At 45.7% G+C, this 21,911-nt stretch overlaps 2 protein-coding genes across 11 annotated transcripts in view; one reads left to right on the forward strand and one right to left on the reverse strand.

The window, feature by feature from the left end:
- Positions 1 to 1,138: 1,138 nt before the first annotated feature.
- LOC103527741 (histone H2B 5) lies at positions 1,139 to 18,060 on the reverse strand. 7 transcript variants are annotated; one of them, XM_030460760.1, is made up of 4 exons: positions 17,791 to 18,025; positions 17,099 to 17,159; positions 15,870 to 15,959; positions 1,139 to 2,098 (listed from the first exon to the last, which is right to left on the reverse strand). In XM_030460760.1, the coding sequence occupies exons 2-4, from the start codon at positions 17,112 to 17,114 to the stop codon at positions 1,689 to 1,691; spliced, it is 516 nt and encodes a 171-aa protein (XP_030316620.1). In that variant the 5' UTR covers positions 17,115 to 17,159; positions 17,791 to 18,025; the 3' UTR covers positions 1,139 to 1,688. The 7 variants fall into 7 exon arrangements, 5 of the variants coding, with proteins under 5 accessions (XP_030316620.1, XP_030316652.1, XP_030316628.1 ...); XM_030460792.1 differs by lacking the exon at positions 17,099 to 17,159 and having other exon boundaries at positions 17,791 to 17,864; XR_003988235.1 differs by lacking the exons at positions 1,139 to 2,098; positions 15,870 to 15,959; positions 17,791 to 18,025 and adding exons at positions 14,312 to 14,592; positions 15,316 to 15,451.
- Positions 18,061 to 18,233: 173 nt separating this feature from the next.
- The window catches only part of GRAMD4 (GRAM domain containing 4), a 74,654-nt gene continuing 70,976 nt past the window's right edge, over positions 18,234 to 21,911 (forward strand). Inside the window, exon 1 of one of the 4 annotated variants that reach the window (XM_030459252.1) lies at positions 18,234 to 18,421. In XM_030459252.1, the coding sequence (XP_030315112.1) occupies positions 18,393 to 18,421 (29 nt within the window). In that variant the 5' untranslated portion in view covers positions 18,234 to 18,392. Of the gene's footprint in view, positions 18,422 to 18,888; positions 18,962 to 19,001; positions 19,138 to 21,911 lie in introns of those variants that run through there. The other 3 variants (XM_030459247.1, XM_030459267.1, XM_030459258.1) reach the window with 3 other exon arrangements.

Raw genomic sequence — 21,911 nt, forward strand, 5'->3', positions numbered from 1 at the left:
GCTCCAAAAGCAACAAGGGTCCTCATCACTCTCGAAGTGTAAAGAAACAGGACAGAGACAAATGGAGGGGAAAGAGAGATGTACTGCGAGGTTGCTGTTTTGGGCTATGAATTTACCTTTAAATTAAAACCAAGGTCTTGGAGTTTGGGGAGAGCCTTCACTTAGTTCTGGACCCTGTGTCTTTGCTGCCCGCTTTATTTACAGAGTTAGCAGCAGAAAGTTGTTATTATTTTAGGTTGGAATATTTTTCATCTAAGTGCTACTGTCTACTAGGGATTTTGATAATTTTTTTTTAAATGTCAGCTAATTTTGTGTTTTGAGTAGGAAGCTCCAGCTTCACATCAGTTCTACACATGCTCTTCTGCTATCGAGCAGTTTGGGCAAGATAAACCTGTAGCCAAGACATTCCTCCACTAATCTCTACGGCTTTTAGCAGGATTTAATTATTGTTCATATTACCGTGGACTTTGAGAAGGCAGGGGGAGTATACGAAGTAGTTTAAAATTATTTAACATTTAAAATATCAGTGAGATGCAGGCAAGTGTCCCTATATATCCACCCAGTCCCAGTTTTTGCTTTTCTTTCTAACTGGGTGAATAAAGCAGTGAAGGCAGGGCCAGGTGAGCTGCCTGCAGTGATCTCTGTGGGGAGCCTGCCTCTCCCCCAGACTGTATTAACCACTTCTGCTCCTATTCCAGATGCCTTCCCAAATCCTCAGCCCCCTCCTGACATGTCTGTGCTGTCTGTTCTGCACCACTCCAGTGCTTACAGGAGAGAGGACCCCCCATGGGCAGCACCCCACCTTGCCCTCACTTACAGTGGAAGGGAATGCCCAGGCAGCACCAAGGTTGGCAGAGTTAGCAACATCTTTCACACCAATGCAACTCCTAAAGCAGGCAAAGCAGCAGCTGGGGAAGGTAGTGATGCAGCCCTAACATCTCCCCTTGTCTGTCCGTCCACCTTGACACAAGGGGAGGTAGAGAGCAGCTCCAGAACCGACACCCTCACCCTGCTCAATGGCTCATCCATCAGAATCAATGAGGAGGAACAGAGGAACAGCCCTTAGACCATCCTGGGCACCTGTCTGCCTGTCAGACCTGCTCTTTAAAATGGGCTGTCAAGCACAGATAGCTGTTGAGTCAAGATGGATTTTATTCTATGGCCAGTGCCTGGTAGTTGTCACTGCCACTTCTGCCAGCATGGGGTGGGGTGGGCTATGCCGCCATACACCAGGACAGATTTGGGCTACAAGGGAGAGGATACCAGCACTGACTCCTCAGTGCCCATTTTGAATGACTGTGAGAATGCAGCCAAACAGGAAGACTTCAGAGACGCTGTCCCTGTGTTGCCACTGTCAGTCTCCCCTGCCAGCGCCAAACATGCACGTTTGCCAAGCACAGAGGAGAGTTTGGATATATTGCAGCTGGTCAGTCCTTCAGATGAGATGTGAAAGCAGAGGCCTCCTCCACCAGCCCCGCAGAACCTGTCACATGTCCCGAGCAGACTATGGAAATCAGACGGCTTCCAGATCATCATCTCCCCTTCCATCAGACAGCTTCTCATGCCCATCCCAAGGCTGTAAATTGCTGTGGATAATAGCTGTGACATTTATCCGGACCGTGGCTGCCTACCTGTGTTTGCGCAGAGGGTTTGGTGCTTGATGGTCCTGTTGGATAGGCGGCATCTGGCTACTTGGAGCTTGTGTACTTGGTGACAGCCTTGGTGCCCTCTGAGACAGCGTGCTTGGCCAGCTCCCCGGGGAGCAGCAGGCGTACAGCTGTCTGGATCTCCCGGGAGGTGATGGTGGAGCGCTTGTTGTAATGGGCCAGGCGGGAGGCTTCTCCAGCAATACGCTCAAAGATGTCGTTGACGAAGGAGTTCATGATGCCCATGGCCTTGGAAGAAATGCCGGTGTCAGGGTGGACCTGCTTCAGCACTTTGTAGACATAGATGGAGTAGCTTTCCTTCCTGCTCTTGTGTCGCTTCTTGTCGCCTTTCTTCTGGGTCTTTGTCACAGCTTTCTTGGAGCCCTTTTTGGGGGCAGAGGTGGACTTCGCAGGTTCCGGCATCCTGGGTGCTCTTTCACTGGATCTTAGAGCTGCTTGGAAAGAACAAAAAAAAAAAAAAATCAAATTCTTTTTTGTTCTTCTATGTTATAGTTTTACTGAAAGATGAGAGAGTCTGAGTAGGAGACAAATGACATATCTGAATCTAAGATAAACACCCCACAACCCCATGGAAACATTTCTGAATGGCCAGCAAGAACTGCCGTGGTTTGTGTATGATTTCTGTTGTTTTCTGTTTAAATCTCCATAACACCAGCCTTGTAAGTATGCCTGAACACAGGTCTAGTTGGCATCTACTTAGTAAAAAGGGTCTGGGGGTTAACAAATTTCTTAAAAGAACTTTACAGTTCAAAGAAAACATTCACTGCAGCATGAACTACATTAAATATTTCTATAATGGCATGAAGATTATTGCAAGATATCACTGAAGCCACTTCTGTATCAGATGGGTCAAAAATATCTCACATGGTTATTATAATCTTCAGTGTACCCTTTTTTGTATTTTGCATGTAGGTAGAAGTTTAATTTGAGAGTAGTTTCATTTCAGTAACTGTTGCTTTACAGCAGGCATTACAGTAGAACATAAAATTCATATAGCTTTAAGTTAGCTAGCTGAAATTTGGGAATCTCCCAGCATTCACATTGGCCAGCAAAAATACCAGAGAGTTGAAGAGCTCAGGGGAGGTGGCAGGGAACACCTGGCAGAGAAATAGGGATGTGGATAGGAGGAAAAAAATCAAAGTGCTTTTTGTCTGTGTTGATGGAGAAGCTACATGTACTGAAAATGTTTCCTGCTATTTGGTACCTTCTGCTCTCATGACAGTAAGCCTCAGCTGGCCAGTTTACATCAAAGATGTCTGATCCTCTCTCTGAATTTGTGTTCATTAGGGTGCAACCCGCAGAGCCCTGACCTTCAGCTGACTGCTGGCTCCAGAAGTGAAGGAACAAAAGGACAGGATGCAAATCTGTCATAAAACTGGGTGTTTCCCCTGCACTACGGATTTACATGTGCTTTACTATGTGGGTCACGGGAATAACTGTGCTGTGACCTGGTAAATGGTTTTGTGTTTCAGAGGACACTTTTAGTGTTCCCTTGACAGGAAAGGCTTCTCCCAGCTTTGCTGGAGGATAAGCTTCCAGCATCACCCCAGGGCTTGAGCTTTTACTGCTCTGTGCCTCCTTTGAAGATGACCTAGGAATTACAGTCTGCTGCCCAAGAGAGACTAGAAGAGAAAAAAGAGCCTCAGGGCTGACGACACATGGGGAAATAGATAGGAGTAAACAGGAGAGAGAATGCTGCGATCTAACATATGGTCTGCACACACAGAGCATCAGAGAGGGACCTAAATGGTGCCTGAGCCAAAGCAACTGCTTCGTGCTCAGCCCTGCATCTCCTCCTTGAGAAGGAATGAGATGTTGCCCTTCATCTTGTCCTGGTTGCTCCACTGTTGCCTGCATCTGCAATCAAAGCTGAACACAACAGCCATGTTGCAACCACATTTATCAGAAGTTCCTGGCTGCTCTTTATGGGAGCAGACATCTTCAGTGACAAGACTTTACATGCCTGTGTCTCAGTGGATACCCTTTTCTACTTCTAAACCACAAAAGAAACCTCTGCACATCCAGATTCCCAGCATGCACAATGCTGCCCTTGCCCTGCAGCAAGTGCCAGGGCTGCTGCTGGCTGATTTACCCTACAATGCAGCAACATTGGTCTCTGGCAGGTGTTAAGCAAAGGGCAATGGTGAGCATTTCAAGTTTGCCCAGCTGCAAGGTCAGGCTGTCACTGCTTGGGATGCTAGAGAGCAGTAAGACCATGTCTCCATCACAGCTCTCCAAAACACCCACCTGGAGAGAAGCAATTTGGTTCCAGTGTCATTGTGTTGAGTTTTTGAACAAGCAAACCAGCTTCCTTGCCATTGAAGAGAGTGAGGTCTGAGAGACCTGTTAAGTTTCCTTTGCTTCACCTTGCCAAAATAAATGTTTTGCCTCTCCAAAATGGGATATTGTTTAACTGGCTGGAAAAGGCCAGTGAACAGGAAAACTTCATGTAACAGGCTGCAAGCACATCACCTCCCGGCACCGGAACCTCAAACTGCTCACAACCAAGCATACAGATATTAAAAAAAAATTACCAAAACTGGGTAAACACAGATAAACCCTTCTCAAATCTCCAGAATAACAAGCAACCTAACATCAGCTATAGAGGACAGGAAGAAGAAGACATGAAAAAAACAAACAAATGTATTGAAAGCTGCTGATGCTTTCTTCTAGTGGGTTTTCATTTATGAACATTGGTATAATTTCCTCATTTCAGGAAATCTGTAACATACACCAGTATAACACCTGGCAATCATAAACTAAGACATTTTGCTGACTTTTTGAAATTAAAGGAAAAGCAGTTTCATAGAAAGAGGATGGAGATGAGCATATTGAGACAGTAGCTCTTCTTCAGGTGAACTCATTCCCTGGCATAGCTTCATCGTCAAGCAAGCTGAGTAGGCAGAAATCCATGGACAAAGACCATGTTTAGAGGCACATGGGATGGTTCTGACCAAAATGTACTCTGAAATTTGGCAGGGCAAAATGTACATGAATATAGTGTCACAGAAATGGCAGAAATGTGCAGGTGCAGGGAGCTTCTACAGCTCCACGCTTTGCTTTGAGGATGTGGTTTTCTTCTTTAAAATCTTCAAAGACCAGGTTTTCATGTGTTATGTGCTTGACCACCTCATCCACTTTCTTAATTTTCCCAGGCATTCTTCTCAGTGGAGGTGTTTGGAAGGGCAAGTGCTGGACTGCCCCGAAAGACCTGAACACCCTTCAAAACTGACACCTGTCCCCTTAAACACCACATTTTCTTGAAGTGTGGATCAGCTGGAAGGCAGGAGGGCTCTGCAGAGGGACCTGGACAGACTGGAGAATTGGGCTGATTCCAACGGGATGAGGTTCAACACGGCCAAGTGCCGGGTCCTGCACTTTGGCCACAACAACCCCATGGGGAGCTCCAGGCTGGGCACAGAGTGGTTGGAGAGCAGCCAGGCAGAAAGGGACCTGGGAGTCTGGATTGACAGGAAGCTGAACATGAGCCAGCAGTGTGCCCAGGTGGCCAAGAAGGCCAATGGCATCCTGGCCTGTATCAGGAACAGTGTGGCCAGCAGGTCTAAGGAAGAGATTCTGCCCCTGTACTCAGCCCTGGTGAGGCCACACCTCGAGTACTGTGTCCAGTTCTGGGCCCCCCAGTTCAGGAAGGATATTGAGGTCCTGGAACAGGTCCAAAGGAGGGCAACCAGGCTGGTGAACGGACTCGAGCACAGATCCTATGAGGAGAGGCTGAGGGAGCTGGGGCTGTTCAGCCTGGAGGAGGATCCGAGGAGACCTCATCACTCTCTACAACTCCCTGAAAGGAGGGTGTAGCCAGGTGGGGGTTGGTCTCTTTTCCCAGGCAACTCTCAGCAAGACACGAGGGCACGGTCTCAAGTTGTGCCAGGGGAGGTTTAGGTTGGATATTAGAAAGAATTTCTTTACCGAGAGGGTGATCAGGCATTGGAATGGGCTTCCCCGGGAAGTAGTGGATTCTCCATCCTTGGAGATATTTAAAAAGAGACTGGATGTGGCACTCAGTGCCATGGTCTGGTAACTGCAGCGGTAGTGGATCAAGAGCTGGACTTGATGATCTCTGAGGTCCCTTCCAACCCAGCCAATTGTATGATTCTGTGATTCCTCCACTTGGGAAGAAACACCAGGAAAAGAAACCCCCTACTGCTCTTGTTTGCAGATTTGAAAAGTGTCTTTTCCATGGCAAGGTATTTTTCCAAGAGAAGAAATAACTGCACTTGCTTCTTTTTCTCAAGCTAATTTCCTGACTGATCAGCACCACAACTGAAAAATATATAAGACTATTTCTTAGGCTTTTAAAAAAGTGTACTTCTAAAATATGTATTAATTGTTAAGTGCACTCGTACTGCAGCTTTTGAATTAATGAATAATGATACAGCACCCAACAGGCACTGGAGTGATTTCATATGGCTCCAGAAAAGGTCACACCTACAGGACATCTGCATCCTTTTGACCAGCTAATACCCTCAGGAAATGAATCTAGGATGGATGACACATGGCCTCGATGAGGTAAGCAATGCTGCTAAAGTTCAGAGACCAGCACAAAGGCTTCACTGTCCTTGCTTCCCCCCACCCATTTCTTTGTAGTCTACTGTTTAACAGGTAAATAAAACTTTCTTTGGGAACAAGTTGTCCTCCTTCTAGCTTGTTTGGGCAATGCCTAGCACAAAGAGCCCGACTGCATTTACTAGGAGCTAAATAAATAATGTTAATAATCACCAACCCTTCTGTCAACAGTGCAACCCAATCCATGGGCAGGTGCTGCTCTGGTATGAAGACAGAAGTAGTGGGTTTATTCTTAAAGTGTCTATGTGGAAAGTTTGTTGAGGGAAAACTGGGTAACCTTTACCAAAATTGTTTTTTATGGCTCAATTATTTCTTTATTTTCCCTTTAAAAAAAAGAGCCCAAGGAGCTTAATAATTACTGATTTCTGTGTTTGGAAGTGCTGCATCGTGACTCACTTCTCTATTGTGAGGGTGTCCCAGCACTGGCTCAGGTTGCTCAGAGAGGCTGCAGTCTCCATTCTTGGAGATATTCAAAATCAAAATGGAAGCGGCTCTGAGCAACCCACAGCAGCAGATCCTGCTCTAAGCATGGGCTGGACTGGAGATGTTCTCCAGGTTCAGCTATTCTGGGACTCTTGGAGACTGAAGCTGTGTACCTATCACCTAGAATTGGTTTTATGAGCTGTCTTCCCCTGATGGACATTTCCCAAAGGTTACTGCAGACAGAAACTCCTACAGGGACCTCTAAGGAAGAAAGACAGTGCTCATCTCCAGGTCTGAGTCACGGCAGTCCCTGGGACACAGGGCACAGCCACGCAAGATGAGGCACTCTGAAGCATCATGGTGACATTTGGAAAGCTTCAGATTTTTGAGGAAATCTGTAGGCGCATTTTTTTTTTTTCTTTAAGGCTTTGAGTCAACCAGTTATCAGTGCTGGCATTTTCATCCTTTCTCAGAAAACCACCAACAAACCCAATCACAGTGTTTTTTCTAGCCAGCTCTGAGCAGCAGCCTGCCTGCCACTAGAAACCAGAGCAGTGCAGAGTGACAAATACATCTTCCTTTGTGTTGACAACCCTTTCTTCAGCATCATTAAAAGGAAAATGAACTGAAAACATGTTCAAAGATACAAATCACTGCAGTCTCCCAGTTCTGAGATGGGAGAGGAGCCCTGCTGAGAAATCAGCCTGATGCTGTCCCTGTTTTTCCCAGGCCTGATATATTGATGGAGAGAGAGACAAGCAGGGAAGCTCCTGCAGCATTTTTGTTCATTTTTGGCCTTGCAGCTGATCTGTAGGAGCCCAGATGGTGCCAGCAGTGTGCATGGGTGACCATGAGCAGCCTTTTGGACCTCTGCTTCCAGAGGTGGAAACAGAACTTGGATTTTTTCCTATTAAAAGGATGTGATGAGCTCTGTGGCATCCACCGTAAATCCCAGTGCTCACCGGGCTGCTCCCTTGCTGTAATTTGCTAATCAACACAAGTGTTACATTTCTAGAACTGGCATTTTGTTCTTAGGAGGTTTTGCTGAAAAACTTCTAGGAAAAAAATAAAGCTCTTGGACATCTGTTAGTCTGATATTTTTAATTTTTGATGATCTGTTTTGATCCTTGCTAAAGTAAATCAGAGCCAATGTGCATTTGCTATTGATTCTGCCCCTTACATAGGAATGTCCTGTTAGTTCTGCCCAGTTACTGTCCCTTTCCTCAGTTTCTCTTGCTGTATAAAATAAAGAAAGCTTGGCTTCAGAATCACAGAATCAGGTGGGTTGGAAAGGACCTCTGAGATCACCAAGTCCAACCTTTAATCCGCTACTGCTGTGGTTACGAGACCATGGTACTGAGTGCCACATCAGTCTCTTCTTAAAAACCTCCAGGGACAGAGAATCCACCACCTCCCTGGGCAGCCCATTCCAATGTCTTATCACCCTCTCTGTAAAGAATTTCTTCCTCGTATCTAACCTTTAATCCTGTATGTCAAGAAACACAAAGTGTAATTTGCTGCTGCTTTTTTTTTACTCTCTCTGAAGGACAACAAATTAGGGAATATTTCCACCAAAAGGAAAAAGCTCTCTAATGACTTCATCTGCTCTGAAATGTTTGTAAAATCACAGACAGCAGATCTGGTAAATGCAATTTACAAATTACCAGATGTCAGAAACTGCCTGTTGTTGGAAGAGTGTTTCTGCAAACTGTAAATCCTCTCTCTTTTGGAATGTACAGCCATCTACCTGGAATTTATTAAATAAGAATTTGCTCATCCAACAGGCTCCATTAAGTAGTAAAAGATAAGAAAACAAACATTTTATTATTGGATAGCAAGCTCTGCCTTAGGTAGTAAAGCAGATCAGAAATGTGATGTGTCACTGTGAGACATCAGTGATGTTGCCTCATGTGCAGAAACTGATAGTCATGCTTTGCACTGGAAAGAATTTTTCTTTTGGCATGTTGTCTAGCATGTGATGACGTGATAATATTTAAGTAAGAAGGAGGTGAATTTCCTAGATTCAGGTAAGCTAGTCTGAAATGTCTGTTTAATTCCAATGGTGGAGGGGCATAGAAATCAGTTTTGGGATCCCAGGCCTTCTCTCAGGTAATACAGTATCAGTAATAAGGCCCCATTCCCAATTGCACATGCTTTGCTGCATTTTACATGATTGCTCCTGTAAAGTTATCATTTAAATAGCTAACTTCTAACCTTGGGTGCACACATGCAATTCTTCTAGTGATGAGATTCATGCTTGAGTATATAGACCATGAAAGTATATTAAAACTGAAGCTGCTCCTCCTTCTTAAAATGGGAAGCAATGCTGCAAGCTCACTCCCTGACACAGACAGGCTATGTTTAGAGTCAGCTCCAGGTTTCTTTAGAAAAATACATGCAGAATAGAGCACTGAGCATCCCAGCTCTTTGACTCATCCTTATCATTGCTTGTATTAACACATTGCTGGGAGTTCGGTCCAGTAGACACTCTACAGTAATTTTTTCTTTTATTTTCTTTTCTGGCATTTCCATTTATGATTTTAGAAAACACATTTTTAATCACCAGCAACAACTGCAATCTCTTGTGCTTCTTCTGCCCAAGCTGCAAGTATGTCTCAGCATTGTGGGGGCATCAATAAGAGATGCTTATTTACAAAGCTAGGAGCAGGACCCTAGACAACAGCTCTCTGCAGAGGGGAGACACTGAATTTTTAAAGAAAAGAAAATTGTGAGTCAGTGAGAGTAACAGAGAGACAGTGCTGCAAGAAGAATGACTGTCAGGAGGCTAAATACTGCTGTCTTTACTCTAATTAAAAGAGCGCCTGAAGTATATCAGGGTTTAACCTGGGTCTGAAACCACAAGTACAATGTTTAGAGATGCTTAGCACAAACAGCCAACATTGATTTCCACTGGAATCCAGCAGGTTTGGTACTTTATAAAAATAAGGCTCTACGTTTTATCAAAGTTTTGTTACTGTGAACAAATAAGGGAGTACTTAAAAAGCTGTAGTATGATTTTTAACTGCTCTTTATAAGTGCACTCATTATTTACCTGCTTTGGAATACCTCTGATCTATATGCTTGACCAACAGGATATAATAAATGTGAAAAGAAGAAATGATATTTTCTATATATCAGTACCCATTAAATGTTTACAAGAGTACACCCAGTACCAGCATCTGCTATAATTATGCTCCAGTCAGCTTTCCCACGGGTGCCAGGTTTTTAGAGAACTTTGGAAAGCCCTCAGTGCTGACACAGTCCAACAGAGACCACCACCAGACTCACTCCCTTCCTGGGGTTTTATCAGGAAGCGAAAAACTTAACGCAACATAAACTCCAGCACAAGCTTCCTCTCCAAGTTTTGAGTCATCAGGACTTGCTCCTTCTGCCATGAATCCTGTCCTCAAGGAATGACAAGTTAGCTCCTGTCCTCAGACTGTCTAACTCAGCAAAGTTGCTCTGAAGGCAGGAGAGGTCTGAGCCTGCTACCTGTGCACAAGCAGATGAGCTCTACCTGAGCCAGAGCCACCCTGCTGGGCAGGAGAGGCAGTCACGGCAGCTCAGCTACTGGGCAGCATCACAAGCTCTACAGATCTTGGTGATTTGCAAAGTACAGACTATGGAGATGGGTGTGGGAGCAAAAATCTCAGGGTGGCTGGAGTCTGTCATACTAACAACCCATTATATGTCAGAAAGGTGCTTCACTTATTCCATGATGTCTGAATACTGTTGAACAGAAATAATTGCAGATTAAAAATAAATTGCTCTGTGTCATTTAAAAAATGAAAATCACTTAATCTTTGACCTCATAATTTCAATTTCTCTGGAAAAGCAGAAGACCATAAACTCACAGTCTCCTATATCTAAATGACTCCTTCTACAATGGAGCCACTGGTCTCTAAACTGGTAATAATAATAATAATAAGCCTAGAGAACTGCTATGGCATTTAAGCAAACTATTTTTATGGATTTTATGAAGCAAATGAGAATTATCAAAACTCTAGACTATTTTCATCAGTGCTGAAAAGGCATCTAACAAAAACGTGCTAATTCAGCCACGGCCAAAAATAGAAGAGAAGCTACAGCCCAACACCTGCAGGCCATAAGGGATGAGTGGGTGGAAGAGGGAGAAGCAGCAGCCCTGGGAGATGAGACCTGCTACCGAGTTAAGGCGGAATTATGTGGGAACCAACGCAGACATGTGTGGTACCTTGCCTTCCCACATGCCCCATCCCCAGGTTTCAGTAGGTTTCTGTGACCTTTTCCAGTGCTACAGATAATTTGTGTAGCAAAAAGGAACTTGACTGCAAATAATATGTATGGATATAAAGCAGGTGGAGGTGTAAAGCTATGTTTCCAAAGTAGACTGAAGATCAGAATGAAGTCATTAAAGCTTTTAAGAGTGAGGTGATGAGTACAACACAACATAAGTATTACCACATAGGCTCAATAGCATGGGTGAAATAAGCCCAGAAAAAGTTTTAGAAAACTTTCATGCAATGTATATGGGTTCAAAGCACATGTGCTCATCAGACCTGGGTGGTATCTCCAACTCTCCCCCTATATGGGGAGAAAGAGCCAGGCAAGGGCATCTGTAGAGCTGTAGTCTGAGAGCCTCCAAATTCAATCATTACAGTTACATTATTCATATTTTAGCAAGTCCAGAAAATTATTTTGAAAAATAGTGGAAAGCATGCAATTAATGAAAAAGTCAGGAATATGTGAAAGCTGCTTTCTTACAGCTGTAAAGCATGAGTGCCTGGGAACATGGAATGAAAATGCAGGAGCCGTGGGTACTGCACAGGTACATCCAAAAGGACTGCATGCTGTGCCACAGGCTAAAGGGCAGTAAGTGGCACAGAGTCAGATTTCACTGCTACAGGATAATGAAAATATTGTAATCTGTGCATTAATAATTAATCCGGCACAGCAATAGCAAAGTGTCAAATGGAGGTGTGTGAGTATTACTGGAGCCTGGAGAGAAACAAGGATAAATGTCCTTCCCCAGATTTCACATCATCCAATAAATGGATCAAGAATATGATCCAGGACTGCTGACATCTTTCTCTGCTGCATCCACCAGATCACATTACCACAGACAGAGAGTCCTCTGAGCATTAGAGGTCATCTTCTGCACCAAGCAGGAAAATAGAGAGCCTGATAGATGGAAGGAGAAGAGAAAAACATGGCTGTGACAGTGCAGCAAAGCTTCCTTGAAGAGGGCAGCTGGCTCCTCTCCAGGAATGGACAGGGTTGAGCACTAAGGACACAGGAGTTAATGAGGGTAAAAGTAAACTCTGGTACAAGAACTTACGATCAACTGTTTTAAAATGTTCATGGATAAATTTCTGCTGGAGATGAAAAGAAAAAAACTCACTTAGATCCTTAAGTAGAAGTGGGAGGATAAGGGAAACAGAAAGGGGGAGAAAGATGAAGAAACCCATACCTTCCACAGTTCAAAGACAAAAGCTGAGTTTTATTTATTTAAAAAAAAAAATAAATTTCTAGGCTATGGCTTCAGCGACAGCAAGTAAATGCTTGACACTAACCAGATAATGTTTTTTTTGTTCTGTGTTGCTGTGCTACAGAAGAATTTTTATTAACATGCACAGAATTTGCAGTTCTCTTTCCTTTATTCTTTTATTGTTCCTTCCTTCCTTTCTCACACCAATTACAAGTGCTAGGAGGTTCAAAGCCCCAGCAGGTTTGCTTGGTCCTGTCCAACATGTGATACATGTACAGAGACTAACACATTATTTTAAACAGTCACAGGGCTGAAAATCTCTCAGTTCTCCAGAAACAATGAAAAAAAAGGCTTTCAGTCCAGCTTAGCACATGCTCAAATTCACATTTCACAAATTGCCTGTGAATACTGTTTTAATTTTAGCTATAATTTGTGATAGCATCATTATCATATTGACCTAATGTGTTAGTCACTATACTGATGCAAGCCAAACAAGACCATAACTCTTAAGAGGTATCAAAGCATAATTAGGGACACATCAATATTTACGTTAGGCAGAGATGCAAAGAGCTTTCTGCTGAAGACTCAGTTGCAACCACTAGACTAGCAGTGAAGAAAATGGGGGCTGCTGGACAAAACTACAGCCCAGACTGCTAGCCCTCCTGGCTGGTCTGTAGCAATTTGAACAATTAAATATAAGGCTTGCTTCTCAAAACCCAGGAGCATTTTCAAAGGCAGCAGGTTTAAAATGCTATGGTACTGCCACATTATCTGTATCATACTGTTATTTTTAATGATCCATGGCTACACCTTCCTAAACTCACTGTCCTCCTGAGGCTTCCACACCTTTAGTTTCCCCACTGCTAAGATCTCCCAACTGTTTCTTCCCCACTTGAAGTGCTCTCCCTTCCCTGTTCTCCTTCCCTGCTGGTGCCTTTCTCAGCACGAACCCTCCACAGATCTCATTAGTGCCTCTGCTTCAACCACATTTTTGCAGCTGACTCCTGAGTCCTTATCTTGAGTTGTGCCCCAGTTTTCAGGCAGGCACAATCCATAAGGATGATCAGAGCTGGGCTGAGGACTCACGATGCAGGAGAGGAGAGAATAAGGGATTAATTCAGGCATGGGAGAAAGAGGAAGGCATGACGGAAAGTGTGAGACAGTGGCAGCCTGTGTCTTCAGGGCAGACGTTTTAAGGCATATACACATCAAGACTGGAAAAAAACGTATTTGTAACAGGTATGGTCAGACAGCTCATTCCTGATGAGATGTTCCTTGTCTCCTGTCTTTTAGCACCTTGTTTGTTACTCAGTAGTTTTCCAGGTCCCACGTATGACCCAAAGAGGACTTCTTCCTTTCTGTCAACATGGCAGCTTCCCTACCCTTCCTTCATCCACATTTGTCAACCGTTTTCCCCCTTCCTTCCCATTCCTTGATTCTGCCTGCCCTTCTGACAGAGAAATGAGGAGATTTTTATCAAATGCTTTCCTTGGCCCTCCCTCACACCAAGAATTCTCTTTAAGTGCTGAGCTCCAAAGTTGTCTTACCTGTTCCTTCCTCTTTGCTGTCCCTGTAACTCATTTCAATAATTTTTTGTGCAAAAATGTCATCTGCTTTTCTGCTCAAGCTTCCTCTTACTTCTCAGGGTAACTCATGTCCTCTGTGAGCCCCAGTACATTTACTGGAGGTGCACTTGCAGTTCCTCTTACCACTTCTTCCATTGCCTCCTGCACATACCACCTTTCCTGCATTGCCACCTTAGTATTCTGTTCTCATTCCTATCTTCCTGTCTTCTTTTGTGAAGTATTTTCTGCTTGAAAAATATCAGCCTACTCTCTCCTCACAAGAGAGACACAGAGGTTATGCACCCAAAAGAATGTCCATTTTTCCTGATTCTCTCTGTTGGTCTAATATAAACATTGCTGACAGAAGTTTACCCTCTTAAATTTTTGATCATTGTGGCTACAACTCCACAGTTTCTTCCTCAGCAAACATGTCCTGCAATCATCACCTGGGCAATGGTCCTCTACCTGTAGCTGATGCATCTCAACTCTCCAGGTGGCACATCTCATGTCAGAGATGAGTCCTTTGCAAATGGAAACTCTCCCTACCCTGTTCCTAAGGTAAACATCAGTTTTTAAAAAATAACACAGAAAAACTTATTGCAATGGACAGTCTCTGTATTTTCACCAAATTCAGAAAAAAAAAAAATAATTTTAAAGGCTGGTTTGAAAGATAAACTATCTCCCCCTGACAGATCATATCTTCAGGAAGGTCGATGAAATAATATGACAAGGGTGGTGATTAACTCTCACCACAAAGGAAAATGTTGACTTGATGTAGGTGGCATATAAAATCCCCCACTGCCTTTATGAGTCAGGTAAACTGCCAGAAAGCGGAGGTGGAATCTGTGGGATGGATCTGTTTTCATCCCAGCCAGTTTGTAGTATGCTTTTGGAAAGACAAAAAAATAGTTTAATTATGAAATCAGGTTATTTAAAAAAAAAAAAAAAAAAAAAAAGTCTTATTTAAATAGCAAAATCTAACATTTGCTCTTGATCTCTGATGATGCTGTTTGCAGTCTGTGATATAGTCAAGGGAAAATATTATTAACCAACTTTACCCCTACCTCCTCAGGTTAATGAGCATTTTTGCTAGTTATGAATCTGTTCTTCCATCTTCCACCTAATGCATATGATCCCACAGTCACAGCTCTCTCCTCTCCCTGTGGCTCCAGAAAAAAAACCAGGAAGCTGATGAGCTAGGATCCTAGCCTCACTCCACATAGAGCCCTTTTCAGAGGCAGAGCTCAGCTCTGACAAGGAAAAAAGCAACACAATAGCTGCACAAAAGTGGCTAAACAAATGTATAAACCAAAACAACTGGCGAAAAAGAAAAGGATTTTGTGGGGTCTTACTTTGGATAAGTCAGGTTATATGGGATAATTCAAATAGATCACAATGTCCCTTATCTAAAATTATAGAATTTTCATTACTACAAATCAGAAATTTAGAAATGTAAAGAAAGTGTCATTAGTTCCTCTTGTTCAGGGGTCTTATACTCTGCCTCTGGTATTGCCAGTGGGAGCACAGTAACTGCTCTGTTCAAGCACAGCCTGAGCAAGCTTTCGCTTTCTCAAGTCCACTTCTTAATTTAGGAATGTTTCCCACATACTTAATTCTTCAGGCTACCCAATGCATGTGTTTGAGGATGGGCAGGAGCAGTGTATTCCAGGTGCTGAGAAAGGGATCCAACAGGGTCAGTCTATCAGCATAAGTAATGTCTTTGTTTCAGCTGGAGAATGGAAGATCTGGAGTGGAGATACATGTGTACACATATAATACATATGTAAATTTAAGTCAGGAGAAAGGATGGTGGAGGACAATTACCAAAAGAACAGCATGGAGAAAAATACGTCAAAAGGAAGCTAAAGCAGTGAACTGAAGTGAGATGGCAGAAATGAGACAGAAAGAGAGGTTATAAAAACCATGACAGAAGTAGAGTAACAAAAAGATGAAAGGAGAGGATATGTGAAAGGGGATAAAAACGAGAGAAAAGGTGTGAGTGGACAAAAAGCAGAGAGAAGTGAGGGAAGTGAATCAATCAGCTCAATGTCTGGAAAGACAGAAATCTGAAGCATAAATAAGACACAGAGGAGATCATAAGAAGAAGGAAAGATATTGCACAGCAGAAATTATGTGAAATAAGCATTAAAAAAAAAAAATCACCTGCCACAACAGCACTTCTAAGAGTCACTGGTGAGAGGTTCTGCTGCCCCAGCAAGGGACAGTCAAGCCCTTGGAAGTGACAGGCTAAACCTAAGGAGAACAAGAGCTGAAGCCAGGAAATACAATTGTACTAGGTTGCTGCCTTTTGCCTAAAAAAGAAACCATGAAGGTCACTGAAAATTGCCACTTAGATCTTTTATCTAAACTTTTAAAAAAAGAACCTTATTTTTTCCAATCTAATACTTCTTCCTCTTTCTTCTCTTCTAGTGTTGTATTAAATTAATTACTGTACACTCCACAGTTATACCTCCCTTCCAGGGAAGAAAACCCCAGACACCATTATGCCTAAAGCAGACATTGCTTTCTGGCTCCCTTTGCATGTAGAGGCTTCTGTAAAAACATTTCAGCAGACAAAGCCAGATTTCCTGCAGCTCCAAAATTACTGTGATGGAGCTGGGTATCATTAGCAGGAAGAAGAATGAAAAAGGAAGAAAGCAGGGGTGCAGGCTTAGGGAAAAAGCTTTTTTTGTTGTTTTTATAATTAGGAATTCTTATCTTCTGTGTTACTTACTAAATATGGTATCTGAACTGTCACTCCCTTGCAGATTGAATAATAGGAACAAAGAACAAGGTGTAGGAAATATATGAATATTATCAGATCCTTTCTGTTATTAGTATGTTTTCAATGCAATAAAAACATAACCAGGAAAATAATACACTCTGAGAAAAAATACTATGGGCTACAGAGTAAAATCCCCAGGATGATCACACAGTACTCCCAGGGCAGCACTAGTCTGAGAAACCAGACCATTACTAGTAGTAACAGGAGCAACATATGGAGATGAATGAAACTGTTTGTAAATGTGATATGCAATTGCACACTCTCACTTGGCTTTCTTTTTTCACAATCTGACTCAGCCTCCACATGGCTCCACTCCCCCACCTTTTGATTCATAAATTCTTAATTGCAAAAAATAAAGAGTTACAAAGCCAGTATGCAAAGGGCACAAGATGATGGGAAATACAAGGATGCTGGCAAGTGCTGAACTTGCTGTCAGTCACCAGCACACAAATAGACAAATCTGCTGGAGAAAGGCAGCAGAGCCAGGGCCACCCTCTCCGGGGTCTGGCTGAAGGATGCCACGCAGCAAACCATGGCTTGTCCCCATTGCGCTAGAGGCACACGTTGAATGGACAAATCTATTACAAAACCGTACAATACTGCTTACACTGCAGCCGCTCCATCAGGCAGTCCCTGCATCGCCAAACCCAGAAGGTGGGACATGAAAGGTACGAGAAATAAACGGGTTTCTTATGGCATATACTCCCTGGACTTCTTAAGCTATGAAAAAGGTGAGGGTTAGCAAACCAGCAGTGAAAGAAGAAACAAACGGTGCATGAGCTGTGATGCGCATTCCTGAAAGTTTACTAAATAATTAACACACATACATCGTGTTTACGCACAAGAATAACCCTTTCCTGCGGGCCTCCCTTCCTCACCCTGTGTGTGTCGGGGCTGTAGCCGCCCAGCCCAGCCCAGCTCGCCGCAGCCGGTGCCACAGTCCAGAAGCCCCGGCCCGCAGCCCCCAGCCCCGCCACCTCCTTGCCAGGACTCGGGCAGCTCCCGGTTAACCGGAGAGCGATGAGCTCGGGCGATACGATTCCTAGCGACTGCAGCAAAGCACAGGTGCACTTATCAAGCCCGGAGCACAGCAAAGCCCAAATATCGGCTGGGCTCAGCCCCGGCCACAGTGCACGCTCCCGCTACCCGTACACTGCGGTGCATATTCCAGCAGTGCCCGTACAATGAAGAGCACACTCAGCGCAATCCCCGCTGCGGGCTGCTCCGGGGTGCAACGCATATAGCGGAGGGCAGCGCAGGCTGCACCGTCAGCAGCCGGCACAGAACGGAGGATCTTGCCTGCTAGGCGTCTGGACTCCTTCTCAGGCCAGCTCCAGGCGCCGCCACGGCGCAGGGCAGGTGCAGGCCAGACGCGGTAGCGGGACTACGGGTTGCAGCTCCCCGCAGAGCCTGCGGACGCCTTGTCGGGCGGAACGCTGCCGAGCCGCCTTCACCGGCGGCTGCGAGCACTAAGGCCGGGCTGCGGCCGCTAAGCCGCCTCGCTCTGCGCCGCTGTGCTCCCGCGGGCCAGGCCGGGCCGCACCGCCCATAGGCCGCCCCACCGGCTCCGCCCGTCCCCGCCTCTGCGGGCTCCCGCCGCGGGGACGCCGGCAGCCGGGGGCGGGGCGGGCGCGCTGCGCGGCCCCGGGAGCAGCTCGGGTGCTGCGGCGGCGGCTGCGCAGGGCGCTTAGCACGGCCTCAGCGGCGGCGAACGGACACCTGGTGCCGCCCTCGCCCGCGGCGGGGCAGGGGCGCCGCGCTTTGTCCGGGGCTGAGCGAGTGCGCCCGGCCCCGGCGGCGCCCGGCCCAGCCCAGCCAAGCCAAGCCAAGCCCAGCCCAGCGGCCGGCGGCTTTCGGGGCGTCTCCTGGCTCCGGCGGCCTGGGCAGCGCGGGGAGCGTGAATGAGAGTTTGCTCCGATTTACGAGCAGGGTGAGTGCCCCGCCGTCCTCCTCTGAGGTGGGGTTGGGGAATAACAATATGTTTTAATTTTTTTTGTTTTAATTTTTTTTTTTCCCCCCCGAGCCTTTTCGCTGTCGGCGCGAAGCTGACCTCTGCGGGGTCCCCGCGGTCTAGGGGACAAACCCGCCTCCTCACCTCGGGGTCGGGCTGCGTGCGGGGCGCTGTGTCTCCCGCCGGGCCCGGCAAAGCTGAGCCCGCTGGCCCCCAGGTCGGGAACCCTTGGGAAGGGTTTACTGCTCCCGTTCCCTCTATTGCCTTTTGTTCGGCTCTCCCGGGGCTGGGGGGCAAGGGGGCGGTCCGGGGGGGGGGCTGTGAGGCGAGCCCGCGGGGAACTCGGCGGATGCCTCAGCCGTTCAGGGCCTTCATCTATTCGAATGAAACGCGAGAGCCTCCTCGTGGGCCCCCGGGGTGTCCGGCGGCCTCCTTCCCTCCTCCCGGGGCGGGGATCAGCTCCGCTCTCCTACCCGCGCCCCTGCGGCACGGAGGAGCCGTGCTGGGCCTTGGGAACAGGTGAGCACCGCCGCCGCCGTCCGTCCAGGGGAGAGGGAGGCGGGGCCGGGAGACACCGGCGGTGGGAAACACGGCCCGGTCAGGGTGAGCTGTGAAGAACACGTCCCAGAGTGTGAACGCTGCTCATCCTAGGTGGTCTCTCTCCAGTTGTCTCGGGGACCGTGTTGTGGCTGCTGGTACGCTGTCTCTGCTCTACGTCCTCACGCTGCCGTGCAGCTGGCTCTGATCCTGGTAGTATTTCCTCCAGCTGCTTGTAGGGAGCTCCCTTGGCGAGGCAGGAGCAGAGCGAGCTGCATCCCTCCCCTCCTTTTCCTTCTCCTGACGCCCAGCCGGGGTGGCATCTGGGCGGCATACGATTTGGAATGAAGCCCAGGGAACGTTGTTTCTGTTGTGAGGTTTGCTTCCACAGCTTTAGCTGAGCCTGGCCGAACTGGGGGCTGGCCACACATATTCAGTAGCAGCCATCAATGTACTGATCCGTTAAAGTGTGCAGCGTTTGGATGCATCTTGATGGGAAGCAATGAGGCACAGCAGTGTTGGAGGAGCAGGAGCAGAGAAATGCTGCTGGAGAGCTTACTTTCAAAAAGACTCGGGAGGATGGCAGAGCTGTGGTGCTGGGTAAACAGCTGTTTCACAGTCCAAGCAGTCAACCTGGCCTCCTGCAGAAAAAGTCTGATAGATGTGCACATATTTTCTGGCCTTCTGTGGGTCATCACTGGGCTTAAATGTGTGTGTGGGCTAAAGAGAGGAAAGTAACAGCTTTTTTTGGTCATGTTTTTATGTTGTGCTTTGTTATTGCAGCTGCAGAGCTATAGGATTGACTAGATATGGAATTGTTAAGCTTGTGTGAATGTGGAATGAATGATGGACATGTTCTCGGGTATCACATTTCCAGTGGTGGTTGATGTGTGGGTGGGAAGAGGAAATATTTAATAAAATAAGGGAGGATTTTTTTCAGTCCTAGTCTATGTTCTTCTGAGGCTGACTTCTAAACTACTAGCTATGAAACTGATGACATAGAATATTGATGGTGTTATGATACCAAATTGTGCCAAAAATCCCTGAAAGCCTGAGTTATGTTTCACTGTTTCTCATAATGGTGGCCACAAGTATGTTTGGCTCATCCCTCTGTTATAATAAAGCTGGTTTTGGGCTGAGATGCCAGACTGAATTGAAGGTGAGCCATGTCGTGTTTCCAGCTCTGCAGGTAGGCTCTCAGAGATGGTTTTGGCTGGTGGCAGTGGGACTAACCTGAACGAAAGTGTCTAATGGGACTAATGGGCATGTGTATTTTCTTTTTTAACTGTGGCACTAGTGGTGCTCTGCTCAGCACGTTCTGGGTTAGGGGTTGGCTGTCGAGTGGTTCTGGGGAGGCTGCTGCTGCTTGGATGCATAGGAGATGCTCCTTGGCACGGTACAGCTTCTGCTCTGGGTGAGGGCATCGCCGCGGCTTTGACCGCTCTCCTGGCCCCCTGCCCGCCTTGCTGGCATCGCAGTGTCCCGGTGACCTGACGTCAGTGCTTGTGGGGGAGGGAGGAATCAAGGGCAGCAGGTGGGAAAAGCTTGTCCCGGCTTTGGTCTTTGCTGGGACTCGGCCTCAGAGGGACTGACAGGGGAGAATCCCGACTGAGGAGGCGAAATCGAGGAGGGACTGACACGCAGCCTGCTGTCTTCCTGGCTGGAAACTAATTCCTGGTGATTTATGTCAGGTAGACCGTGCAGAAGCAGTTCCCTGGCACTACCCCTTTCTTGTCCTGCTGGTGTATGATAGTAGAAGCTTTTTGGAACTGGAGGGAGGATACTGGATGCCAAAGAGATGCAATATTGTTTGAAACCTTGGAAAAAAACCCACAAAACTTTCATATTTAATTTTGGTAAGAGAACTTCTGCAGTGTTTGAGAAATGATTAGTGCGGCTGTTAAAGGACAAATATACTTCTGGGGAATGGAACATTGTGGATACATATGATGTACATACGTGTGATGGCTACATAAATGTGTGTTATGCCTTCAGCATCCTTCTGATGCTGAAGTATTCACTCCTTAATACAAAGACTTCAAAGATAAGGAGGAGTATTGACTGCTTAATCTCCATAGTGATGACAGATCTGTTGGAAATTTAACAAAGACCCTGTTTGACCTCATTTTGTCTGCTGAAAATGTTTGTTTTTTGACTCAGTCGCCACCAAATCCATAGGGATTCTTGAAGATATGAGACTGTCTTTTGTCAGTGGTCCCATTAACAGTTTTACGGTGAATATCTTTTTATTTAAGGAGTAATAGATCCCATTTCCTGATGTTTTGTTTTTTACAGGTCTGGAAAATAAATGTTATTCAGGAATGTTGAGTCAAAGGCAGCATGCACCTTGCTGAATTTTTTTGTTTGTTTAAAGATGTGTAGCCATTCAATAGCCTGTTCCAGTCTTTTCTTCCCTCTCCTTGTCCCCAGTAAGACTTAGAGTGAAACTCTCTAACTTTGAAGTCCCTAAAGCCCTGACTGTTACCAGAATTCTCCAGAAAAATCTCCCATGCCAAATTGAAGTCTTTCTTGTTCAAACCTGACCATTTCACAGCCAAATAAAGTACAGAGTTTTATAGCTTTATGCTGTAATGCTGTTTCATTTTCTTTCTCACATAGATTTTTCTCAAGTAAATAATATCTGCATGGCAGCACCGATACTAGAAGCAGAGATGTTTCCTCTAATGTATTTTTATGACACAGTTTGATCAGAGGGAAAGCTTTTGACAGTAAATGCTTAATCAGGATCTTCCAAAAGTGATTCTTTTTTTTCCCACTGCCCTGGCCTTGCACAGTGGCAGGATAACCTATGATCTATGTGAACAGAAATACAGCCTTCACATTTAGCTTTTGGATCATAATGTTGGATGCTTCCAGGGTTTGTGTGTTCTAATATTTCAAATTTCTGAACAAATGCCATCTCTTTTCATCT

This window comes from Calypte anna, chromosome 1 (genome assembly GCF_003957555.1).
Source record: "Calypte anna isolate BGI_N300 chromosome 1, bCalAnn1_v1.p, whole genome shotgun sequence".
NCBI lineage: Eukaryota > Metazoa > Chordata > Aves > Apodiformes > Trochilidae > Calypte > Calypte anna.